Below are 20,101 nucleotides of genomic sequence, written 5' to 3' on the forward strand. Positions count from 1 at the left end.
TTAATTAGTTTGAAGCGTTACCGTGCATACGTTTGGTATTAAGCACAACATGTTCAGTAGCAGAGAATGAAGTCGCTCTCCCTGTGCGTGTGTTGTTATCGGAGCTTCTCTCTGCTTTGTTTAGATAGCTGAGCTGGCCGTGCATGCATGTCAGCGCACGTGAGTATCTCTGGCTATTGCTAATGGCCGACGCTTTGCGCTGAAGTGTAGCGCTAACCTTCCGCACCCTCCACCCCAGGTAGACACTGTTAAACACAGCTCTGGTAGAACTGTTGTCATTGTTAGCACCGTTAGCTGCGGACTTAGCCGCTGACGTGATAAGAACAGGTGAGAAGCATCAGAAATACTCTGAATTCTACACCGAGCATGAAAAATCAGAGCATCACCATCGTCATTAACATGCATTGTCTGCAAACCATGTCTGTACAAAAAATTGTTACAATTCATTTGGAAGAGGTTGAGGTTTTTCACGGGATAAATTAAAACTTTAAGAGTCAGATTGATTTCATTCTCGCGCCATAAATGTTGGTTCCAAAGTTGATGCCAATCCATCCAGTGGTTGTTAAGATCTGGAACAAAGCGGCAGTCCGATAGAGCCGTGCCATAAGGAGAACTAAACTTGTTCAGTTAACTTTGATAGATAAAAAGCCTGAAGCTGTGTGAGTCTTGTATCTATGAAACATCTGCTACAGATTGTCATTGGGGGATGAGAATGGATTCATAAACAACTCCTGCCAAAAAAGATAATTGGCTCCCCCGACACAGTTCTGTTCCTCATCCCTGACTGTGGTACTTAACAAACATAACATATTGTAGCCTAAGCCGACTAAATGAGATGTTAACAGGCCGACATTGAATCAGATCCGTATTCTCACCAATCGCCTTCTTTACCTTTAATCGTGTTTCTGTACCTGCTCGTCTCATCCACTTCTCTGTCTATGCAACATGTTATGGTGCTACTGCTACTGTCGACACACTTTGGAAAAGGTGTCTGCACATGAAAGCTCAAGTTATCATTATCACATATCTTAGGGAAATTAATCAATGCATCGATAAGATCCTTTCCTAATGAAAAGATGAAGTGGATTTGCAAAGAAACACTTAAACAATCCCTTTACATGCAAAACTATTCACTTCAACTGACAGACTTTTCCATCTTCACGTCTGGATCTTCAATTTACTGTTTCCCTTTTTTCTTCTCTTGGATATTCAATACCGGCAACTTCTCCTCCGGCTGCCTGAGCGTCAAAGGGAGAAAGTTTCCATGTGGCCCGAGCACCCGCTCTTGGCGGGACAATCCCGCTGTAGACCGAACTGTTTCCGTCTATCCACCTCTGATGTGAGAGCACTCCCTCCTCCTCTCTTCCTTTCTCCCTTTTTGTACTGTGACACAAACAGCCACTTTCCACTGCCCCAGACCTGAACCTTCATTCCAGTTCTCTCTCTCTCTCTCTCTCTCTCTCTCTCTCTCTCTCTCTCTCTCTCTCTCTCTCTCTCTCTCTCTCTCACACACACACTCTCTCTGCAGTCAGTGGGGTTACACAGCTGTTTATATTACACTAAAACTGCTTCTTTTCCACAGTGCAGATTCAGGAGAGAGAAACAAAACAGCGTCATTAAGGCTTTATGCTGAAACACAGATTTGTCAGTCTGTTGATTAAATAAAATAATTAAGACATGTGGTGACACTTTTACTTTTTTATTACTGCTGGATTGCTGCCTTTCATGAATCTGTTTTGAGCAAAACAAACATACCACAGTTATTCTTTCATCCGACTGAAACTGAAGCAGTGCACCTGCAGCTAATTTAGAAATGGGGTGGAATTATAATCATGAGTGGAAGTGATGAGAGTGAAGTCTTATTTAGATGGAATCCTGGGATCCTGAGGACATTGATGAGTTTCTGAAATAAAATTAATAATTGATGTCCAACCGATATAGGTGTTAATGATCTGCTTGCATATACACACGTGTGTAAGATGCTTTGTGTATGTGTGTGTCTTTGCATGTGTATGACTGTGTGTCAGCAGTCAAATGGCCAAGCCATTAACCTGAATATGACTTATGCAAAACAGAATCATGTGCAACCACAAAAAATAAAAGGAAAAAAATTCACAGAGAGCAAAATAACAAGAGCAGCGGTGCTCCAACAGGCTTTTGGCCTGGTCATTTGAAAAGTAATAAAACCTCACTAATCGTGTTTATATTCTTATGGAAACCAGTGAAATTAGATAATGTACTCAACTTTTATTTTCCATCAAAGAGCCCAACTGTGTGCATTAACCAACAGGCTTGAATCACATCTATAAATGGCAGAGTTGGATAACAGTTTGAGACTGGACTTTTGGCTAAAGATTGCACTGGTTCATGTTGCTGGCCCCCTCCGCTCCCCTTAGACCTGGTCTGGACTGCACTGGCTGGAGCCTTGCTAAACATTGGCACCCTCACGGAGGTAATGAGTGCAGCTATACTGCTACTGCACCCACTGCAGTTACCTCACCTTGGCTCATGGCCAAGGTAGCACAAGAAGGGTCATGAATACTTGGAACTTCACTTCAAATCTGATCATGCATGTTGCATGTCGTTCGTTTTTATCTTTCTACTGTCACTCATTTCCAAAAACATACAGTTGGAATTAAGGTTCTTTTCATTTCCCATTATGTGTATTGATCAATTAATATAATTACCATAAATTTCTAGCCACACAGTAAATTTGTTTTTTTTCTAGGGCATTGGGGCAGTTGTCTTATTTCCTCAATTGATAATACAGCCTTGTATTCATAATGTAAGTGAATTTCTTTAAGGCCAAGTGAATTAATAAGTACTGTACAAAGACTGTATTAAGAAATGGACGTTGTTACTGTGATGTCACCCAATTGTTTGTAGACTATTTTACAGCTTTGAGTTCTGCATTTCAGCCGGCGGCGTCTTGGTTTTTGCCCATCGCCATCTTGCCTTTTGTAACCAGACGCGTCACTAGAGGGTGGAGCTAAGCACAACCAAATGCTGAGGCATTTTTAGGTGACCAAAATGTTACAATTGCCTGTCATGAAATGAAAACACAAGTTTTAAGACTAAAACACAGACAACACCCAGACCTGACAACACCCTGGTAGTGACCTGTCAATCACAAGGTAGCCACTTTACACCGTGCTGTATTGAATAAGACTTAAAGCAAGCGATTGAGACCATAAACTCCTGTTTACACTGGTTATTGAAGTTATGAATTAAGTGAGAAGTATATGGTCATTTCTCAAATTATTTTGAGAAAATAAGTCAATCTACAAGAGGAGTCTCCCCCTGTTGGCCATTAGAAAGAATGCAAGTTCAAGGCAAGACTTGAGCCAGACTTGGAAGTTGAAACGTGGAATTGTATTTGTGTAGGCTGACTGAAGAAACACTTTTTTATTTTGCTATGTTTCACACTGTCTCGGGTATGGTATGCAAAGACAAAAACCATGAAAGAAAAGGGAGGGTTATTTCTGGCTAATCCAGCAAACAACAAGTCATAAATTACTGCTCTAATGTCATGCATAATGAAGAGTTTGACTATTATGTGTGGTACTATAATAACCACTCAATATGTCTATTGAATCATCAACTGTAGAGTTACAAATTCAATATAACTTAATCATTTGTTTTATTGAACAATATAATGTTTTAATGCCTAATATGTAGTGGCCAGTACACATTACATTGAAAGACACCTCCCCATCTACGCCTCACCACCTTTATAAATCTTCTGTACTGTATACTCTCATATCAGCTGTCAGATCAACCAGTTCCACAGCAACAAACAAGTAAACAATCAAGAAACTGATGGCAGTGAACATTTCTTTTTGTTTTCAGCAGCAAAAAAACAAAAAAAACTTGACTGGATAACTGGGATGACATGACACTCTGATATGGTGTGATAAATACCTGCTCCAACTGGTAAACATTGCAACAACTGCATAATGATCAAATGACTGCCCTCCAGCACACATACACACACCCAATGGCATCTTAACTGATGGAAACTTCCCTTCCTGGCATAGTGTGGGCTGTCAGTGTGGTCCATTTCCTGCCAGGTCTGAACCGGCTGAGCCAGGGACTCATGTTCCACTCAGGGGGCCTTCAATCACTCTTACCCCAGGCCCCGCTGCATGCATGTGGTAGGGGCTGTGAGGTCAGACAGTGAGGCAAAGGCACTGAATGAGAGATGGGACGACGTCTCCCTCTGCTGCTGTCTCATCGTGCCCTGAGAAAGTGCACACAGCAGTGACATTCCCAAAATGGAAACCCATTCTTAAAAAGAGTATGACCTCTGCTGTTATCCAAGGAGGAGATTAAAGGAGTGTGTCCAAATGGGAAACATGTATTTACAGGACAATCATAACAATTTTGTGATTTGAATTGAATATTTTGCATACTAAGACACTAATTTAGTTTAATTATCACAATCTAAATCACCATTTATGGATAAGATTTTATTAAAATTATAGAATTTATATTTGAAGTGTGAGAAAATATGGAGGAATTAAGAGATTTGGACATTCAGAAAATTGACTATTGATTTGTTAACACTGCATCAACAGGTTTGTACAAAACATATTCTCACTGAGATACCATTAATGCATTAATGTAACTGTTTATTGTGTGTGCTATGAATACAAACAGTGTACTTTGAATTCGTATTTTAAAGCTGCAGGCCACAAATGCTTCCACGCTGAAGACTTGTGAAGTTTACTTCAAGGGCACAGTGCAGCATCATTTGCGCCTGCGCAGTTCCATTGCCCCCGGAAGTACATCCATGCACGCGTAGATTTTTGACAACCTTAAAAAGACAACAAAACAACTACCTCGCAGCTGTCTCGCAACAAAACTTTCCAGTGATGCCAGTAAAAAGACTACTGTAAGTTTGTCGCCTACTTTCTAGGCGTGAATACGCAAAAGGACGTCCCGGATAGAGATGTAATCTTTGCTAGTCCGCTTCTCTTGTTGAAAAACGAGCAGCTAACCTTAGCATGTCTTGTGCTATCAACTGCCCTCCCCCGTTTTCTGAATGCAGCTTGTCGCACATGTTTATTTTATGTATTGTACACATCGTCGGGTGCTTAAATCAGTTATCAATGTGCTCACTTTCTCTGTTAGACGGCGTCACTCAATAATAATTTATCCAGAATTAGCCTGCTATGCTAAAAACATGCTGCCGTAAACACGCAGCTCGAGTCGTAGTGACGTTGGAGTAGCGGTGCAGGTCATCCAGCTCGTCTAACGATCTTTCTGTCTTTACTTTTATTCATGCTTCAGGGCAATGCTGTCATTGAGATTACTTCAGTCATGTTTGACTTCCTCATGATTTGATTTCCAATAAATGTTATTACATGTCTGGTTTAATAACATTGTATAACATTTTATGACATTTATGCCCCTATGTCAATTAGGTTTTTTTAGTTTTCTATTGCAATATCTTGAATTCTTGGCAGATAGTGTGAAATAGGCTCGACATCATTCATCATTCATTCATATTGGGAACAATCCTATTCTACTCACCAAATTAAGTATTTTATTATAACAGCTAGAGTAAAGTATGAAGGTTAGGCAGGTTATAAATAAACAGTGCAACTATAATCCAAACCATCTTATTTGGAGGTAAAACTGAAAGTAGGCAAGGTATCTGGATTGTTGGTAATGCCTCATTGTAGTTTCAGGAAAACTGTGTGCAGACAGGGAGCTAATGTATTGAAACTCTTAGTGACATTGTGTTTCTTTCAAATGTTTCATGATGGACAAATGTAAGGACTGACATTACCTTACTGCCTAAAATGCAAATACGCCATTTTTCAGTGAGCGAAGCATTGGCATTGAGGTATTTTAAAAGGTTTGAGGTGATTTGAGTGAAACCGTTCTGTTAAACGCGCTCTACACCTCCTGCCCACCACCAAACAGCAGACAAAGGTTTTGACCAGCTGCTGAACATGGTGGAGCGTTTAGCCGCCAAGTATTTCCATACGTCATTACATACAGCACATCAAGGCACAGCATGTGGTTTGTGTGATTTGGAAGGCAAACCACAAACGGTGATCACATCCTGTGGGTTTTCATTACAGAGCTGTTTTTTTTTTAAACAAATCTTTTTGTTTTTTACTTTTGCTTTTGACAATAAAAGGCTATAGAAAATGTCACCACTTAATTCAACAGGATTTCTTGTGCTGTAATATCCTGCCAGTTGTTAGTGGGATTGTATCAACGACGGGATGTTTGGTAATGATACCGGAGATGATGCACGTCTGCCTCTCCTCAGATACCCTCTCTACCAGTTGGGCAACCCTCAGCTGAGGATCTTCAGACCCAACTGGTTCCTGACTCTGGTGAGGCCCGGAGTAGAGCAGCCTCCTGACACGGTCCAGTTTCGCATCCCAATGGAGTAAGTCTTTAGTTACAGATCTTCCAACTCATCAGGCAGCGATGCATGAGAGAAATACAATGATTCTGTTGTGAGAAAAGGCCACCACATTTCCCCATAACTAAAACAATTAATTAACAAAATGTGTTGCATATTCTGTTGAGTGTAAGGCTGTTAACCATGTGGCTTAGTGGTTGAATTGTATTACGTTTGAACCATCTGTTTGGTTTATAATCTCTTTAGGAAGTCAAGTTGTATGTGTTGTGAGCTATATGTATTTTAAATTATCCATTTTTACACACTCCTCAAGAGCGTGGATATAATGCCACTAAAAAGCAATGATTGATGGGCACCTGAATAAATTAAAAATAATAAATGTACATAGTAAAGGACAACAAACTGGATACTGATTCCAAACTTTGACACTTCTGTTCAGCAACTTCTTACATCTTAATTTTTTTTTAAATGGGAAAACCTAAATGAAAAACAGATGGTTTGCAGATCATATTAATCGGTGTGCGATCCTTAGTGCTTCCTACTAAAAAGTGAGGTAAAATGATTGTATGCTTCTCAAAATCACAGCACCTGATTAAAGCTGATAAATTGTTCCTAAATGTGAATTTCTAGACATCCATTGATCCAAAGGCCAAATTGCTTACAAAATCAGTTATTTTATTTGGCATTAAATTTATTTCAGGGTTTTACTTTTGTTTGAGTATAGTGTACATATAGTTCATGTTTTAGGCTGCATTCATTTGTTTTTACTGGCAGCAGTCTTGCTGGACCAGCACTATGTAGCTGCAGTTGGGCGTCAAGGCCACCAGGTGGGGTGACAGCCTCAAGAACAGGAATCGTACCTGAAAGGTAAAGTCAGCTCTTACCGCCTCATGGCCGTCTTCTATGGGCTCAGTTGGAATGGTGAGGTGAGGTCAAACACGCTTTTTATTTGGTGTGGCAATGGAGGTTTGAGCCATGTTGTAAACAGCAAGACGTCAAACATTCGTCATCTAGAGGAGCCAATATTAATATCCAAGCAAAAATGAAAGCAAAATGTTCTTGATCGTTTTCCAAAACTCGTGTCCAATAGGATTTACTAGATGCCACTTAGGTGCGTCCTCATTTTGCACATGGATGGTCCTTTGCTGTGTGTGTGTGTGTGTGACCAATTTATGTTCAACTGCTGGTGAATGCAAATAACTAATCAGTTAATTACGTGGCAACAACTCAATGTATTCAAACATGGTCACGGCATTCTGCTGAAGTTCAAGCCGAGCATCAGAATGAAGAAGAAATATGTTTTAACTGACTTTGAACTTGGCATTGTTGTTGGTGGTTTGAGTATTTCAAAAGCTGATGATGAACTGGGATTTTTACGCACAACCATTTTGAAGGTTCACAAAGAATAGTCCGGGAAAAAAGAAAACATGCTGTGAGCGGTAGTTCTCTGGGCAAAAAAATGCCTTGTTTATGGCAAATGTCAGAGGAGAATAGCCAGACTGGTTGGAGCAGATAGAAAGGCAAGTACCTCAAATAACCACTCGTTAACATCGGGAAAATGAGGCCACAATTGGCACTGCCTCTCCAATATTGGGCAATAGAAGATTGGAAAAGTATTGCCTGGTCTGATGACTCTTGATTTCTGCTGCGATATTCAGACGGTAGGGTCAGCATGGTGGGGGGGCATATTTTCTTGGGCCTCTTGGTATCAATTGAGCATCATTTGAACGCCATTTCCGACCCAAGCATTCAAGCCCATCTCTTTTATAACCAAAGCTGACACGTCTTCGGCTACTTAACAGTAAAACACATCATGTCTTAAGTCTCAAAAGTTTTCATTGACAAAAACTAAACTCAGATAGCTATTGCTTTCTGTTAACTTTAACTTCCGTCCTCATGTATGCTCATTGTGTGCTACTTGTGGAAACTTTATATTACAAATGCAGCACAGGAAAGTTAACGGCTGCATTAAAAAAAAAAATGTATTCTTGAGAATCCATTTTATAGCCTTGTCTCTTTTTTTAATAGTAAGTATGTTATGATGTCTGTGGTTAAATTTTAGGAATGTTTTTTTTTTTCTTAACGAAATGAACACCGGTTTGGACAACACAAATTCGGTGATAAAACTCAACAGGAGGTCGTTTCCAGTCGGCACTCAGCAGTGATGAGCTGATTTTGACTACCTTCTGTGAGCCAAGGTCACTGAGGTTAGCATTGCTCCTCAGGTGATGAGAGCGCCAGAGCCCACACTGGGAAGAAAAATTGAAGTTTGAGGCAGATCATCTATGTGTCTCTGGTGGGGTTTAGACTGTAATCTGTTCATCCAGGTGCCTGGCCTCCCACTCTGATTCTTGCCTCCTCTCTGCCAAACTCCTAGGGTGCTTATGTAATTGTGTGTGTGTGTGTGTGTGTGTGTGTGTGTGTGTGTGTGTGTATGCACGTGCTTTTCAGTGTGGGTTAGTCAGTTTGTGAAAATGGTGTGTGTGTGTCTTTGTGTATATATGCACAAAAGTGGGTAAGTGCAGGGTGCGTGTGTGTTTTTAAGGGTGTGTAAGGGTTTTTTCCTCACAGTCTTTGATGCCTGGGAGAGGTGCACGGCTGATTGATATGCTGCTGGGGCCTCGGTGTGTACTTGAAACACTGTTATTTTTTTACTTTTCATACACACAATGAAGTAAATGGACACCGATTGAGAGACAGCGACACCAAGTATCACTCCCACTCCCAGCTTATTGATGAGCCTGAGTCATTACGGCAGTGAAAGCTGTTACAGTGATGACTCTCGAAGGTTGGCGGTTTTGGCGTGGAAAAGTTGTGTTGCCGAACAGCTGTTAATGAGACGTGGTAATGTTGTCGTTCTCAAGACAATAACACATCGTGGCCTTTATCTCATTGACACCTGGGAGCCAGATATACATGGTTGCTGGTTTGCTTCTCTCTGGCTTTAGCTTCCCTGCTTGTTTGCAGTATCCCTCGCTTGCTATCATCTGCGCATGTCTTTCTCTGTCCCACCCTGGGCTCTGCTGTTTATTGTGCTTTTCTTAAACACTTTGCAACGCATCCAAAAACCAATCCCTCTTTGGCACACCTTTGAGACACCTGGACGGTGTTCCCTCGTTCTCTTTCTACCTGCTGGAGGGACATATTTGTTTGTCTTTTTGATTGTTCTCAAACCTTTTGTACTATGTTAGTATTTCCTCTCCGCTCTTGAAGGAACATCATCAAGTTTCTGGGTTTACACCCACACACACACACACACACACCTCTTGCCTGTTGTGCCGACACACACACAAAGAAAAGAACACGCTGAGCATCGCGTTCGGTCCACTAATCAGTCACATTTCATGCTACTATGCTGTCTAATAACTATGAAACAAGACCATGCTGCGGTGTCTCACATGAGCAAAATGACCCTACACAACAGCTCCCATTGTCTTTCCACTCGGACAAGTGTTGAGAACCTGTTGGATTCAACAATGTTATGATCGCCGTGGCAATCACGATGTTACTGCTCGCCCGTTCCAGTTCATTAACACGGGGCTCAAGTTGGAAACCGGGTTATTTTTCGCGCTAATTAAACTTGGTTAATGTCATAGGAAGTCATTTAGCGAGCCAGTAGAGGAGTGTAACTAACTGTCGAGTCCTTAATGACCTGTCTCTCTGTAAGTAGTGAAGTGACTTGTGGTGACCTAGTCTTTGATCTATTTCTTTTCCATTGTCAGACCAAAACCCGAACAATAAATCTAATCCTTCACACGCTGCTTTTATACTCAACTTCTCAACTGTCTCTTCTCTCCCTAAGTCTCAGGTTCCTTAATGGCTTTCCCTCTAAACAAAGTATGCTATTATGATCTTGATACTTAGTGTTGAGCAACTTCTGTGCATGTATTGTCTCTGCAGATGGGAGGGTTAAAGTAGTGAGTGTGCTTATCTCAACCCAAACCTGACAATGGGGCAGGCTGACAATAAGGAGCGGCTTTCTATCGCCTTTCATCTGCGCAGAAAACAACTCTCCTGTTTCATTCTCACCACTAAGCCGCTCTGACACAATGTACTTTGATGTGTGTGTATGCATGTGTGTGTATGTGTGTGTGTGTGGACTGGTTCGTGTACCTTTTTAGATGTTTGCTGTACGGTGTGTTCATAAAGGTTACGCATTAAATGAAGTCTGAGAGGCTTATTAAAACATATCAGGGGGACCATTCAGCTGTTTGTCACTGAGAAATGCTCCGGCTCTTTTGAGACCGGCGTTTTGAAGTTGTTGCTTACGCTGTTCATATTCCTGTTTGGCATGTATGTCATGACTCATCATATCTTTCGTTTAAACCGTTACATAATTTTGCTGTATTTGCTGATACAATGGCAACTCAAACTGAAAATTCTGTTAGCAAATTATAAAAATAGCATCTGTGTCAAGCTTGATGGTGGTTTGGAAGTCACCCTTTTTTTTACAAAGATTTTTCTGGGTAATGTGAGGCAAATTACAGAAAAAGAGAGGCCACATAGTTGATGACGTGTTGAAGGATTGAGACTCCTCCAAGCTGCCGTAAGCGCCTGTAGCCTGCAACTCTGCATCACCTCTATGTGTGGCTGCATCCTCTTCTTTTCCATTCCCTTGTAATACTTATAGTTGATCTGCTGACCAAAAAGGCCCCATAAAAAGGCCAAATGTAGATGCAGCCCAGTTTCTATCAAACAAGGAGCCACATTAAAAGCTTTTCAGTGGTTCGCCAAGTCAAGTATCAAAAACAAGCAACCTTTCCAAGGAGGTTTCATGGTCGCCACAAGAAGCACGATGGTCACTGAATCATCCCTATACAAAGTCATGTTCAGCTTAAAACAAGAAGGACATGTCAACAGCATTCTTTGGATCAAATGCTGTTATAGTGATTGCTAATTCTGTGGCACGGCATTCAGTTTATACAGCCGAGTACACACACCAATTTTTGAAGCATGACTCACCAAGATGAAACTGAACTACCAGATTAACATAGTTTTTCAAATAACATTTTTTGTTTCAGTTACCGACTTTCTCACCGCTAAACCAACTGTTTGTTGTTAAACTGAGAAAAGGGTCTACATCGGTATGCCCTCTCATACTAAATGATATGGTATTGGTCACATATTGAGGACATGTTTGTACTGTACGTACACAGTTGATAACGTGATCAAGGTCACTGATGCCTCAAGAGTTGTTTGACTGAAACATTGAGCCTGTCTGAAGCATCGCCATAGTTCAGTATTTTGCAAATATGTTGTCTTAACATGTCACAGTTGACTGACCTTTTCTCCTTTTGTAAATGTAATCAACCTGTTTAGGTCATATTAGTGAACTTTATAGTTTTGTATCTTTTTAACGTTTAGTCTCATAAACTTGTAACATGGATACAATACAGAGTCGAGTCTTTTCTAAACTAAAATCCAACACATGTCAAACCGTACATTTACAGTACACTACAGTAATATAATCAGTTAGTACAAGTATTAATCTGTCGTCTATACTTATGTTTATTAAATACCTTAGTATCTGTCTGTACTTATTTGAATCTATCAACATTCAAGTAAAAGAGTTGATGAATGCAGCGTTTTTATAAAATTGTGTCGCGGACACCAAATAATAATTTGGGGCTTCTTTTTATTGTTTGCCTTTGTGACGTGAAACATGGATCTAGATAGAGTCAAATGACAAGACACAAAGGTGCTCGTATCCAACCAGGTTTCACGGTACATCTTAGACCACTAGGACGTCCCACTTTCTTGTTTTCTTTACTGTCAGTTATAAAGACAGATTTCAGCATTTACCACTACTGTTCAGCCGAAGCAATCCAGATCTGCTTAACTGTAGTGTTTCAGTCCATATTGTGTATGTTTTGTGAGTGCGTGGCTGTATAGGACATCCTATGCAAAGAGAGATGCCACTTATTCACTTGACAGATGTCCTTTTAGCACCATCGCATTAAAAGACAAGTGGCATGCAGTCCCTGAGCTTTTGTCAAACACTGTCAAAGCGGCCTCTGTCCTGTCTTGCACTTTTTCAACGGTGCTCTTTCACCTACTTCTCTCACATGCACAGGTGTAAATAGACTTTAAATACTGGAACTGATACTCGCAATCTTAGTTAGCCCACACTTGAGAATGGGAACTATCCAAGAGCATGTAGATGCATTGCAGAGGAAGGATTACATTTGAGAGCAGCTGATGGAGGTGTGCGGGTTAATCTGCAGATTCACAAATCTGCTAAATTGTCACACACACACACACAAGTATGTCACGGCGGGGCTGAACAAAGGCATCAGGTCGACCGTATGTCTTCATCTGTGCTTGAATCCCTTCAGAGACCTATTCCTTTGAGCACGGCTTGATATCAAATGTAGGTCTTACATCTCTCCTTGACACCTCCCCCTGAACAATGCAGAACAATATAACTTTTTGTATTGTTGTTCTCACAATGATGCCAGTGTTCTTGTTTTAAACCTGCTCGGTAACAACGTACCACAATTGAACTTAATCCATCGTCTGCGTCATCAGATGCCCTTCTAGGTTTTGCTTTTGGAGTTCTTTCATCATCTTGGGCGAGGGATCTTTGCAGCGTGTGTGTTTGCGTATAAATATACCCCAGTTGCTGAGGAACGATGCCTGTAGCCCTGGCAGTTGCTGGAGGCAGGTTTTCATTCCTCCTGTAAGGCAGAGGTGTGAAAGCTTGTGGAGAAAGATGGGTGTTTATACTGGGATGATGATCAGATGCGAGCTGCATCACTTTTGGAGACGCCACACCCTTTATCTAAGTTTAGCCTTGTTTGTACCCGCTTAACCCGACATGTTCTCCTCAATTTTCACTGTGTGTGTGTGTGTGTGTGTGTGTGTGTGTGTGTGTGTGTGCGCGCGCGCGCGTTTTTGTTGTTAAATTCCATGTGTACATACGCTTGGCCAATGAAGTTATTTATGAATTTTGTAGCCGTTATGTATGTGCAAATGTTTGTTGCATTTTCCATTTAACTTATTACTGATAATATTAATGTATCAGTTGGATTTGTGTTCTCTGGTTTTCCTTTTCTTTATCTTTGTGTTATATCTTTGCTTTTTAAGCCAAAGCAAGCACCAGTTCATCAAACATACATGTCTATGCGTAGGCATCTTGTGCAGAGTAACACGACCATGCTTGTACATATTTCATACAGCTCTGTGTTTGTGGTGACTGGATAATTTGAGCGTTGAAAGCGGTAGGATTTAGATTCTCCCCATTAATCAGGATCAGTGTTCCCCTCTACTAATGATCCAGACGAGACTTTGCAGTCCCCAAGCCACTTTCCTTTCCTCCACTTCCCCGCCCCTGCTTTCTAGGAAAACCTGTCTCTCAGCACTATCGCTCTCTCTTTCTTCCTCTCTTGATCTCAAGTACCCCCGGTCAGGCCGCTCTGCTTCACTGCCCTCCAGCACACACACTGTGAGATGGGGGTTATGGGGGGAGGTGGGTGCAAATGGAGCAGAAAGGCGCATCTGCGTGTCACATCAGAAACACATTTCTCTCTTCTCGACTGTGTAAAGGGAGCAAAATAGTTGTAACCGGACCTTTACAAGTTTGTTTACAGCTTTCTTCACACAGTGATGCAGAAACTCCTTCACCCTTGACACCCCAGTGGCCCGAAGCCAGAACTGGGTCTGAGAGGGAGAGCTCAGTGACGGCTTAGTCCTCTTGTTTCTCAAAGGAGTTGGTGTTTGAAAGAAAAACCAAACTGAAGAGTCCCCACATCAAACCACCCTGCTTCTGTCATGCTGAAATCAAATGTGGAAATAGTTAATCAAGTAAATGTAAGCCGAGCTTGCTTGAAGAACAACATTTAGCAGGTCAAATGGAAGTGTTCTACGTCTACATCACTGGAAGCTTTGCCAGCATTTAGCGTATTATAGAGGACAAGGAAATTGTTTGTACAGCATGGAAACATATATTACATCATTCTTAGCTACAAAGACTCTTTGTGTTCACAGATGGGATTTTCTCAGGCAAATGTTTGCTTCGCCTAATATTGTTACAGCGGCTCACACGGTATTGTGCCATTTCCTCTGAACAAAAATAGAGAATATTACATTATGCTATTCTATCAAAGAATCAACGTGGCGATAGAAGACGCCACATCCGAGGCACTCATGTCAGACCACATCGTCGCTATTAAGCACTTTGTCAGACGCATTTGGGAAGTGCTCTCTACCAAGCTAATCCAATTGATGAGATTGATTAGCAGTTAAAAGCCTTTCTTCCTCTGTTCAAAGCAATCTATTCCAAATGCTGCCCAGTGGGTGAGCTTTAGCTGGGCTGGCCCACCGGATCAGTTGGTGCCAGGTCCACTTCCTGTGTAGGGTTTCACCGGGCGCGATCAATACATGCAGACGGCTAATTGGATGAACACTGACACTCACATTTCTCTTCTCTTCACTTTATGGTCCACAGAATAAAAGATGAATATTGGTATATATATATATATATCGCTGAGAGTGTCCTGTCAGTTACAGTAGGTAATATAACAGCAGAGCTTATGGGAATGCGGTGTATCATTCCCATGTAGGTGTCAATGAATGAATGCGGTGATCCAGCATGTAACCTTACACACGCTCAAACCACTCCCCGTGCAAACACTGATGCTGGATGCCTTGTTTAACCCCCGTTCTCCTTTTCTCTTCTTTTTTGTGTGTTTTCTCTGGACTTGTATGGACAGAATGACCAAGTGTGACGTGAAGAACTACTTGGAGAAGATCTACAGCGTCCCTGTCGGAGCAGTGCGCACCAGGATACAGTTTGGTGAGTGTCTTCCGAGTTTTGCACATAAAGAGAGCTATTATATGTACAAACCTTGGAGTGATTGACACTACCTCATGAAATTATTTCTCATAGACTTACTGATTAGTAAAATAACTACAGGACAATTTATTTTCACTCACCCCACCAACAGTTAATATTGACATTAGCTCATGCTGTGGATCCTCACAGGTCTATTGCATCCTTTATTATCTGAGACCTCTGACCCGAGTGAGGTCCAGGTCCGAATTGAATTTGATCTAATTTAATCCTGTTGAATTGCCATGAGTCTACAATCTGTCTGCCAACATATCTTATAACAGAATACATCCAAGTGGACTCAATATCTGATCGCAGGATGCGTCATCAATCACAGGAGAACAATTACTCTTTGGCAAGAAATGGAGATTAAGTGAAGTGCCTGAAAAATTTCATATGGCTACAGAGTTGGAGTATCATGCTGCCCCATTGGCTCCTGGTCTGACCTCTAAGCTTCTGGGGGCAAGGTGCTATATTGCTGGAGTAGCCAGCGGAGATCCGACCTCCTTTCAACTGATTGTTCGTGGGTCAATTTAAAATCAAGTCCATAATTTCTAGCTTATGCAACATTTTTAGATTGATAGTATTTGTGGACAGTTCTCTTGTATTTATCTTGTATGCATCCCTCCCTGTAAGGCCAATTGTATGCAGCAATTGCTTTGGTTCTCTCCGGCCCGAAGTGATAACTCCACCCGGTGGGCAAATTAACTGGCAAACACATTACCCCTGTAGAGGTTTGTGCCGTCACATGGTTTTGGCTTTATCTTTGTTTTAAAGGATGGAATGTATTTTATTTGTTGTATCCCATTAAAGCAACTGGAGAATAAAAAACAAATGCATACGTACATGTAGGCATTATTGCCCGAGTCACTGACCTTATGACTAAGAACGCTTGGGTTGAAGAACATTACACACATTATGACTGTACATCTATGTAGAGACATGGAGTCCGTCCAAACTGGTGAGAGAGGGTGTTAAGGCGTTGGCGAAAACACTTGATTCATGGTATGCAATACCAAGCCGCACATATTTCATCCAAATTAAAATCCTAAAGTTGTACTGCAGCTGTTGTGAGTAAATCGAGCAAGTGGTGTCTGCACACACACACACACACACACACACACACACACACACACACACACACACACACACACACACACACACACACACACACACACACACACATATACATAAACAAACACACACACACACACACACACGCAGTCTCTGTCTGCTGTGCTCTTAATCTACACCATGTATTTAACACTGCCTCCGCAAACACTGTAATGTATATGAATAGTTGATGAACAAAATGTAACTTTTAAACAACTTCCTCCAGTAAAGAATAATTAATTGAAACACATAAAGATTATTTTTGGAATTATTTTGGAATTTGATCCAAAACTATTTTTTAAAGTGTTATACTAGACTGTTGAATAAATAAGTGTTCGTCAATCCGTACAGACCCATCTTTACTTAAAATGTGTGTTTGAAATATCAAACATTCAATAATTGGCATATACGTTGTCATAAGTATCTGTGGTCAACTTGATTTTGTTTTACAGTGAATTCCAGCGATGAAAAAATGTCACAGTAAAAAAGAAAAACATGAATTCAAACATCAACAACTACTCCAGCAGCATAATCCCCCTATCACTATCCATCCATATTGTTTAGTGCTCTTGCTCTCTCTCCCTCTCCCTCTCCCTCTCTCTCTCTCTCTCTCTCTCTCTCTCTCTCTCTCTCTCTCTCTCTCTCTCTCTCTCTCTCTTTACACACACACACACACACACACACACACACACACACACACACACGCACACACACACACACACAGCTGCTTATCTGACAATCTGCTGCAGCAGCATTCCAGCCTCCAGCTGTCCCAGGACACTCCACGCTCCCTCCACACAAACACGTACTATTCACTTGCAAACTTGCAGCTTCAGGGCCCTAAGTGCCCCCCTCCCCTCCCCCGCCTGCCCCCTTGTGATCATAGAGCCAACAGTGTTGTGTTATTGACTTAATATTCCTCTTTACTTTTTACTGGGGGAGAAAACGTTTCCGTGGACTGATGTTGGCGTCCCTCCTACTCTAACATTTTGGAAGTTCGTAGAACAACAGAAGTGGAGGACATATAGGTGGCTTGAAGTTGTAGAGGCAGTGATGGATGTGCTGAGAAGAGAAGGCACAGGCTCCTCCTGTGCTGCGCCTGAAGGGCCACGAGGAGCCCCCTCTACCTCTGGAGGAGAGAGTGGGAAGGAAAGGGAGGGAGGGAGCAGGAGAGGTAACTAGCTTAGCCTAGCCTACAGTTTGGAGGACCCATTAACGCTGTTTATTACGCTTGTGTCATTAAAATCTAGGGGAAAAGGAAAGCCCCTCGGGAGGGTGGGTGGAAGGAAAGCAGTGAACTGTGGGGGGACTGAGAAGAAAGCGCGGCTCGGGGCCCCTGGTGTTCCAGAGGTGCGTCAGAGAAGGTATCCCTGTCTGCGTCAGGAGTTCCACTCCATTGGCAGCATAAAGACGGCAGCAGAGGAGAGCGGAGGGCGCAAACGACCCTTTCTTCCCTCCATGGGCGGCAGGGGTATTTTGGAAGGAGTTGCCATGGTTACCCCTCCGGCCTGGGATTTGTAATGTGATAGCCGGCTGCCAAACCGCAATCTCAAAGTGGGAGAAATTGTGCTTGCGTTTGCGAGTGTTGCATGAAAGCTCTGTCTGTGTGTGTGTGTTAGAAAAGGCCACGATGTGAATGAAGAAAAACACTTCTCCTTCTAGGGGTGTGTGTGTGTGTGTCTGTCTGTCTCTCTCTCTCTCTCTCTCTCTCTCTCTCTCTCTCTCTCTCTCTCTCTCTCTCTCTCTCTCTCTCTCTCTCTCTCTCTCTTTCTCTCGTATGTGTGTGTCTCTTGTGTGTGTGTCTCTTGTGTGTTTGTGGAGGGACAGGTCAGTGTCTTACCTTGCTCTTTCAAAGGTTGTAGCAGTTCCCTGTGGATTTCCTCAGGAACACAAACACACACATACACACACACACGTGCACGCACACACTCTTCGTTACCTTTGTCTCCCACCACACATGGGCCTCCTGTTAGCCAGGGCGGTGTGGAGGAGCGGGCGAAGGACCAACAGGGTCTAATTGAGATTAGAGCTCTAAATTCGACGGTCAGTATCCATCATTGATAGGAGAGTTTTTGTTGTAGGGTAAAGATTGAGGTACCTGTGTGAAATGTCCTTTAAGTTTAGTGAAATTACCTTCAGATTTTTTCGAGGCAAGACTCCTAACCTGCCATCTCACACACACACACACACACACACACACACACACACACACACAAGCGCACACACGCGCACAGACACACAGCATCTCCCAGAGTCCCCTGTCTTCCAGGCTTTTAGAGGTCTGACAGGAGAGAGGATGATGTCATCCTCATCTCCAGCTGGGGAGGAGGTTAACCTACAGTCAACAAGACCGAGTTCTGCTTAACCACAGATACACACAAAGTATTCTGTGTTTGACAGGGGAATGAACACAAATGTACAGTAACACATCTGTTTATCAGATAGGAATTAATGTCAGGATAGTGCTTTCGTCATATTGCCTCACAGTGGACTTTAATCTGATTATTTTCTCATTTAATGGATTATTAATTTGGGTTTAATAATGACAAATCATTATTGCCAAGAGTCCTAGAGTCATCATCAAATGTCATGTTTTATTCAACCAATAGTTAAAAACTCTGCTACCCAAAATATTCTGTTCTCATTATTGATATGACAAGCAAAGCTACATGTTCACACTTCAAATGCTGAACGATCGAATGTAATCCATTTTTTGCTTGAAAAATGGCAACTTATTCATTGATTATCACCTAAATAGTTGCCATTTTGTTGTCTGATCGACTGATTGCAGCTCAGATAATGATAATCGTGACTACTCTTTATAGATTTAAACAATAATGAATTAAATACCTTTCAAATCAGGGTAATTCATCAGAGTCCTGCACAGTGATTTGCAGCATTTTCCACCAAGAACTAGTACGACTCTCAATTCTATAGGCAACTACCTCGGTACCGAAGCAGTATAGCAGTAAAGCTCCAGTTGACCAATTTCCATCGTTTTCACAGTATATTGTCATATTGCCCAACCCAACTCTCACCATAATCATGAATGTCAACATCATCACTTTGTCCCACTGTGTGCTGTCTCACAACCAGAATTTGCTCATGGTGAGTCATTCCTGTTTACCAACAAATGTAATACCTGCTGTTCTGTGTTTTCAGGCTCCAACAAGAAGAGAAATCATCTCAACCAGAAGGTCAAGAAGCCTGACTATAAAGTAGCCTACGTTCAGCTGGTGAGAAGACACAAACACACATAAATAAACGCACACACACACGTACACTCATCCTCCCACTCCCTTTTCTGGTTGGTGTGTTTGAGTAACGTCGGCTCAGTGACTCCTGTTCTGTACCCAGTGGGAGGTGGAGACCCCTGCACAATAACTTTCTCTCTCTAACACACCCAACCCTTTTTTTCTTCTTATTGTGGGGGCGGCATTATTAAACACAACACCCAGGGGAAAAGGGCATTTTAGGAGCCTTGAGGCTTCAACTTTTGTGTCATGAGCTATTTTTGAAAGGGGGACTTGCCAAGTGAGGGAGGTAAGACAAGTTAGTTGATGTTTCCCCACGGAGCCTCGAGGGGCCGGCAGCCTTTGAAGGTGAGCGCTCAAACTCACTCCCAGACAAATGCGGGTATAAACAGACCAAACAACAAAAATGAACATCAGTGTGCACATATGCTCCGCACATTTTTTTAACAAGCGCTATTCCTTCCTCTTCCATTTCAAATGTTCTCAGGAGGGAATCCTCTCAGGCACATACATGCGTCG

The 20,101-nt window shown here is 42.0% G+C and overlaps 1 protein-coding gene across 2 annotated transcripts in view; it reads left to right on the forward strand.

Annotated features, from left to right (window-relative positions):
- Positions 1–491: 491 nt before the first annotated feature.
- mrpl23 (mitochondrial ribosomal protein L23) overlaps positions 492–20,101 on the forward strand; it is a 36,775-nt gene continuing 17,165 nt past the window's right edge. The window contains exons 1-4 of one of the 2 annotated variants that reach the window (XM_068603009.1): positions 492–1,339; positions 6,287–6,409; positions 15,097–15,179; positions 19,491–19,564. In XM_068603009.1, coding sequence (XP_068459110.1) covers positions 1,077–1,339; positions 6,287–6,409; positions 15,097–15,179; positions 19,491–19,564 — 543 coding nt within the window. In that variant the 5' untranslated portion in view covers positions 492–1,076. Of the gene's footprint in view, positions 1,340–4,773; positions 4,895–6,286; positions 6,410–15,096; positions 15,180–19,490; positions 19,565–20,101 lie in introns of those variants that run through there. The other variant, XM_068603010.1, reaches the window with a different exon arrangement.

This window comes from Clinocottus analis, unplaced genomic scaffold (assembly GCF_023055335.1).
Source record: "Clinocottus analis isolate CAN_PGR_092001 unplaced genomic scaffold, fCliAna1.0.p SCAF_6, whole genome shotgun sequence".
NCBI classification, from domain to species: domain Eukaryota; kingdom Metazoa; phylum Chordata; class Actinopteri; order Perciformes; family Cottidae; genus Clinocottus; species Clinocottus analis.